A 7,319-nucleotide genomic window follows, 5' to 3' on the forward strand; every position below is an offset into this window, starting at 1 on the left:
ATATATATATATATATATATATATATATACATATATATATACGTACAGGACTCTGCAAGGGTACTAGACCCCAGATTGCTAGAGGCCAGCAGCTGTAGTTGCAGCTATTTTATGTTCAACCTGAGGATGTTTCTCTTGGCCAAAAACGCACTAAGTCGTCTGAGAGTTCAAAGCATTCAGCAAGCAGTGGCAAGGCAGATCCACCAGAAGCGGGCACCTGATTTCCATGACAAATACGGTAATGCCGTATTAGCTAGTGGAGCCACTTTCTGTGCTGCTGTGTGGGTATATACGGCAACACAAATTGGAATAGAGTGGAACCCATCGCCTGTTGGCAGAGTCACCCCAAAGGAATGGAGAGAACAGTAATCATCCCAGCTGGTTTAATACTGAATTGTTTCAAAATCAACTCATAATTAATTCCAAGTAAAAGTACTATGTACCCATTAAAATATGGCATGTTTGAAGAAATAAAGTATACTTGAAACCTTCAAAAAAAATTTATATATATATGGAATATTTTAGTCTAAAACTTATTCTTTTGAAAGTTTCAAGACCAGACTAAAAAAAGGAAAAAAAAAAAACTTAGAATCTGAATGTAATATTAGGTAGACAAGTCTCTAAAGATCAGAGAAATCCTAGTTTGAACACATTCTGTTTCTAGATTTTCAAAACTCTTTGAGTAATTTCTAGTCCTTAACTGTGTAATCTTTAAAACCAGAATAAAGCTCTCTCCTTGTTATGAAGACTTAGAATAATTCATGAACAGTGCTCACTGAACAGAGGCTGTCACTGAAATAGGGATTCAATTAAAGAAATTATCAATTTATCCAAGTGTACTTTCAATGTAAAAAAACAAAAAAAAGTAATTCTGTAAATTTCCCACTGGGAAAATAGCATCTCGTTTCCTTCTTTTGAAAGAATGCATGACCTTTCACAAAAATCTCAACTTAAGCAAAAAATTGCTTAATGAGCTAGTTTGCCAGACTTAGTGAGAGATGTAATAAAAGTTCTTTTACATTTAGATCACCTTTCTTTTTAATAAAATGATTATCTTCAAATATTCTACAGAAATCTAAAATACTTTTTTGAAAAATAAGCTTAATCCAAGGAAACTATAATGGAGTTGATTATAAAAAATTTAAACTCAGTTAGCATTAAAGTTATACTTTAAATATAAATGTACTAAACTGTTAAAATAATGTATCTTGATGGTAATGGGTATAGAATTAGAGATAGAAGTAGAGATTCTTCTTAATATATTTCTGTATTGAATTGTTGCAACAAGCATTACTATTATTTTTGACAGTGAATTTGTAAAAGAGAATTGAAAGTGAAGATGAAGTCGCTTAGTTGTGTCTGGACTTCAAGCCCATTGACGGTAGTCTGCCAGGCTCCTCTGTCCATGGGATTTTCCAGGCAAGAATACTGGAGTGTGTTGCCATTTCCTTCTCCAGGGCATCGTCCCAACGCAGGGATTGAACCCAGGTCTCCCACATTGCAGACAAACTCTTTACCATCTGAGCCACCATTTTTACTAAATTACTTTTTAGTTTTGACTCTTGGTAAAATTGTGATGCGGTTATGCTCGTGGTCTCTATTATCTGCCTCCTTATTCTGTAAGATTTTATTCCATTTTCTATTTCCTTATCGTAGTGCTCATGCTATCTATCAAAATTTCCTGCCAAGAAGAGTATGAGAAATCGATACTCTTAAATATATATTATTTCTAAGAGCATATATATTTTTTCCATTGAATATATATTTGTTATTCAACAAAGATCAAAGTCATAAGGTCAGACATAAAGATCACCTTGCTTGAATTTCTAATTTTCATTAGCAAGAGGAGGGTTTTTTGAATGATGGAGACTTTCTGGCTCCATAAAGTCATATCATTAGATGTTGGAATGAGTCTGTTCTGCCTTGTGTATAAACATGGCCTGGTTGCTGGACCATGGCATTATTGACTGACTGATGCTGATGCTTCTACACCAACATGTGTAGACCACATAAAGGTCTTCCTTGTTTTGTGACTGTTGTTTGCTTGTTTTTCAATAAAGTGAGATGCCACTTCCGAGTTCTGAGCAAATTAGTGACAAGATATACCTTCATTGTAAAATGATTGCTCCGGCTGTTGGGTTGAAACTAGGATATAAGGCTATGCAGTAATGTAATTGAGAAATCGTGGTAGCGTGGGTGGGAAAGGAACAGTGGTGGTAGTGTGAATAGTTCGAATTTAACATCTATTTGAGGGTAGAGCAAACAGGATTCCCTGGAGATTGGATCTAAGACACACGAGTCAACAAAGATTCCATGGTTTTGGCCCAGACAATTAGAAGGATGAAGTTGCCTTCATCTCTGATGGTAATTGGTATTAATTACCAATTTTTAGTAAACAGTTGAAAAGTTTTATTTAGAAGGGGCTGAGACAGGTACTGGACCTATTCTTGATTTTTTTTTTCCTCCTCTTTCATCTCCTGGTTCTGAGCAGTCCTCAAGCTTCTTCCAGTTTGTATCTAATTTAGTTCAAATAAATAACCTTCGCATATCATGATCATTAGACTGACTCTTTTTTAATTGCTAAAAAGTTCAAAATTTAAGTTCAGAATCCTCATAAACTGTATTCATAAAGTCACTATGATTTATGTTCTGATTAGTATTCATGCATTCCAATAGTTCAGAATTGAAAGAGATACAGTTTTATAATATCTACAATGCCCACAAATGTCTGTTGCAGAGCTCTGGAAATTTTAGAAGCCTGCCTCTTATCAGTGCAGTGCATCAGTGTTGTTGTATTAAATACTTTCCTGGCCCAAGCTGCATCAGCAGGTTTTTTCCTCTTTTTTTAATTTAAGTATCTCCTGCTCACTTATGCATGGATGGCATCAGACCAATCAAGCCACTGTGAGAAACCTGCCAATTACACATTGTCATTCACTTATATCACCCACACCAACAATAGTACCTATTTCATATCTGTTTAAGGAGAAACAGTGGAGGAGATGTTTGTTCATTTCTCTTTTAAAAATGCTTCCTATCTGGCCAGGACTACAGGACAAAGTTTTTAAAAGAACATTATTATGCTTTCTCCTTAATACCTCAATGGCATGAGAACATTCTGTGGTCATATTTTCTGAGCACAGTCAAAGAAATCAATGGAAACCAAGCTTTAAAATGTTTGGAACATCTGTTAAATAGAATCAAGGGACTAAAGAGAAGAGGGCTGAGGATGCTTTATACTAAAAACCTTTTAAAAGAATATGGATAGAATATTTTTCACAGACTAGGATAAAGCTGATCCCTTTAACAGACTATTTATTTTAGTCCCTGCACCATCTTTCCTTCCTTTTCCTCTTTGGTTAATAAGTATTCCCACTAATCAGAATGAGGTAAACAAGCTTTAATATATAAAGCAAAAGTATAAGATAAAAACATCTGTACTGTTAAAAATATCAACTTCCCTCACATTGATGTACAGATTCAATGCAATCTCAATAAAAATCCCAGATGCATTTTTGTTATTGTTGTTGTTGAAATTGACAAGCTAATTCTCATGTTTATGGGGAAAGTAGAGCATCTAGACTAGAACAAAGAACAAAGTTGAGTAACTTATATGGCTTGATTTTCAAATGGACCATAAAGCTACAGTTAATAAGGCAGTGTGGCTGAAGTGAGGTTAGACAAATGGACCAATGGAACAAAACAGAGTCCAGTAATAGATTCAGTTGATTTTTGATGAATGTCCCAAAGCAGTCCAGTGAAGGAAGGAAAAGGGAAAGCGTTAGTCCTTTAGTCATGTCCAACTTTTTGCAAGCCCAAGGACTGTAGCCTGCCAGGCTCGTCTGTCCATAGACTTCTCCAGGCATGGAGTGGGTTGCCATTCCCTTCTCCAGGGGATTATCTGGACCCAGGGATCGAACCCAGCTCCCCTGCATTGCATGCAGATTCTTTACCATCTGAACGACCAGTGCTAGAAATAATTAGATATCTCTAAGGAAAAAAACTCCAGTACTCTTGCCTGGAAAATCCCATGGACGGAGGAGCCTGGAAGGCTGCAGTCCATGGGATCGCTGAGGGTCGAACATAACTGAGCGACTTCACTTTCACTTTTCACTTTCATGCATTGGAGAAGGAAATGGCAACCCACTCCAGTGTTCTTGCCTGGAGAATCCCAGGGACGGGGGAGCCTGGTGGGCTGTCGTCTATGGGGTCGCACAGAGTCGGACACGACTGAAGCGACTTAGCAGCAGCAGCAGCAAAAAAAAAAAAAGGAAACCAAACTCCTATCTCATATCATAAGCAAAAGATATTAAAAAATAAATAGGCTGGCAGAAAATATTCACAAAACACAAATATAACAAGTTCTTATATCAAGAATCTATAAGGATTCCTATGACTTAATAATAAAAGACAAATATCCCAATTAAAAATTGGATAAAAAACTTGAACAGACACTTCACAAAGGAAAATTTATTAATGGCCTACATAAATATGAAAAAAGTGATCAGTGTAGTTATCAGAGAAGTAAAGAGTAAAACCATAATGAGATACCACTACATACCTTCTAAATTGGCTAAAATTAAAAAGACAAATTACAACTTTTACCCATGATGTGGAACAGAAGTTTATTACTGGTGAGAGGGTAAAATGCTGCAACCTCCAAATAAAAAAGGGTTTGCAGGTTAACAAAAATTATTTTATTACAAAGTTAAACTTATAACTGATTTATGATTCTTTTCAGTATTTATTCAAGAAGAATGAAAACAATTGTTCCCAAAAAGGTTTCTTCAGGTATATATGTGGAAGATTAATTATTAACAGCCTATTAATTAAAATAACTCAAATGGCCATCAATAGTGTAACGGACAAACAGTTGTGGTATAGTAAGGTAATGTAATCGGAGAAGGCAATGGCACCCCACTCCAGTACTCTTGCCTGGAAAATCCCATGGATGGAGGAGCCTGGAAGGCTGCAGTCCATGGGGTTGCTGAGGGTTGGACATGACTGAGCGACTTCACTTTCACTTTTCACTTTCCTGCGTTGGAGAAGGAAATGGCAACCCACTCCAGTGTTCTTGCCTGGAGAATCCCAGGGATGGGGGAGCCTGGTGGGCTGCCGTCTCTGGGGTCACACAGAGTCGGACACAACTGATGTGACTTAGCAGCAGCAGCAGCAGCAGCAGCAATGTAATGTAATACTACTCAACAGTTAAAAGGAACAAAGTACCAATATACCCAATAACATGGATGAATCTCAAAAACATGCTGTGTGAAAGGAGCCAGGCACACAAAAAAGTACATATTGGATAACTACATTTTTATGAAATTTTAGTACAGGCAAAATTATTCTATGGAATTAGAAGTCAGTGTTGTTATTGCCTCTTCTGGGGATAGAGAGGAACTGACTGAGAAAGGCTTAGGGACGGTTCTTAGGTGATGAAAATTTTCTATATCTTCACAGGAATAATGGTTATACCAAATTTCGCACTTGTTAAAATTTATCAAACTGCAATTAAAATAAAAAAATAACTTAGTATGAGATAACAATAGAAAAAAAATTAATGGACACACAAGGCAAGTCCATTCTCTCCCCAGAGAGTATGGCAAAAGGAAATAACACTTTGCTGTATTTTGAGGGATAAGAAGAGAGGGGAGAGGAATTTCTGCATATCCAAGCAGAAATTCACTGTTTCAGCATGAAAGATGCAAGATCTATGAGATTTCTTGGCCCTTGGTCACTTTGAGTTGGAGGGTGGTGGCTCTGAATTGAGGTGTTTTGGATCAGTTGTGAGGTGACTCAGAGTTCATTTCCTTTTGATTTATAGCTCATTTTTGAAAGTGTTGTCCAGAACTGTTTTGTAAGTAGAATGATAGACTGAACCCTGGGCCTGAAATCTAACCTCGTCTCTCCTATCCTGAGTTATTGTATTTGTGTCAAACTCTTAACCTCTGTAGACTTCTGCTGTGGAATAATATAAATTTCATCAGGTGCTACCTGTCAGGGATGTTGAGAAGTAGGAATGAAAAAGTGGTGAGGAAAATATTGGTCGTTACTTTATGGCTGTGAAAGTGTTCTCTCCCTCTCAGTGAAACTGGGCTGCTACAGTGACATTCATACTGTTTGCCCTCCTGTAAATATCTATTTTGCTGGTAATTCTGGGTGTGTTTGCTCAAGTTAACTGTAAAACCACTCACTATACTCTGACTTTTCCCCCACATTTGTTCTTAGGACTTTGAGTTTATCTTTCCTTCTACAGAACACATGCTTTTAATAAACAGTGTTTTCATAAGTCCTGAAGTTCAGATTGAAGATGGGATTTCTAGAACGGTTTTATTTAGAGAGAAGCCCTTAAAGTCCATGGGTTTTATTTAGATAGAAGCACTTAAAGTCCATAGTCAATGTGTTTTGTAAAAAATTTTAGATACTTTGAAGACTCTTTTAGAATAGAAGTTAATATTTAAATATTGGACTTTCCTGGTGGCTCAGACAGTGAAGAATCTGCCTGCAATGCAGGAGACATGGGTTCGATTCCTGTCTCAGGAAGATCCCCTAGAGAAGGGAATGGCTACCCACTCCAGTATTCTTGCCTGGAGAATTCCAGGGACAGAGGACCCTGGCAGGCTACAGAATGTATATTATTAATAAATTAATATTTAATCAAGCCAAGCTCTAAATATAAAAGTTTCTTCACTGCACTCTCATAAGCCTCTGGGCTTTCACCCTTCAAAATTTACTTGGCCTGGCATGCAAAGAGGTCACCTTTTGTGAACAATGGCTATGTAATTCTTTTTAGGACCTATCTCCAATAGATCAGATCAGATCAGATCAGTCGCTCAGTCGTGTCCGACTCTTTGCGACCCCATGAATCGCAGCACGCCAGGCCTCCCTGTCCATCACCAACTCCCGGAGTTCACTGAGACTCACGTCCATCGACTCAGTGATGCCATCCAGCCATCTCATCCTCTGTCGTCCCCTTCTCCTCTTGCCCCCAATCCCTCCCAGCATCAGAGTCTTTTCCAATGAGTCAACTCTTCGCATGAGGTGGCCAAAGTACTGGAGTTTCAGCTTTAGCATCATTCCTTCCAAAGAAATCCCAGGGCTGATCTCCTTCAGAATGGACTGGTTGGATCTCCTTGCAGCCCAAGGGACTCTCAAGAGTCTTCTCCAACACCACAGTTCAAAAGTATCATTTCTTCGGCGCTCAGCTTTCTTCACAGTCCAACTCTCACATCCATACATGACCACAGGAAAAACCATAGCCTTGACTAGACGGACCTTTGTTGGCAAAGTAATGTCTCTGCTTTTCAATATGCTATCTA

At 37.8% G+C, this 7,319-nt stretch overlaps 1 protein-coding gene across 1 annotated transcript; it reads left to right on the top strand.

Annotated features, from left to right (window-relative positions):
* Nucleotides 1–83: 83 nt before the first annotated feature.
* LOC104992608 (cytochrome c oxidase subunit 7B, mitochondrial) lies at nucleotides 84–491 on the top strand. The gene has a single exon (XM_010845562.1). It carries the CDS (start codon nucleotides 112–114, stop codon nucleotides 367–369), a length of 258 nt encoding a protein of 85 aa, XP_010843864.1. The 5' UTR covers nucleotides 84–111; the 3' UTR covers nucleotides 370–491.
* The last annotated feature ends 6,828 nt before the right edge of the window (nucleotides 492–7,319 follow it).

This window comes from Bison bison, unplaced genomic scaffold (assembly GCF_000754665.1).
Source record: "Bison bison bison isolate TAMUID 2011002044 unplaced genomic scaffold, Bison_UMD1.0 scf7180017864218, whole genome shotgun sequence".
In the NCBI taxonomy this organism is placed as follows: domain Eukaryota; kingdom Metazoa; phylum Chordata; class Mammalia; order Artiodactyla; family Bovidae; genus Bison; species Bison bison.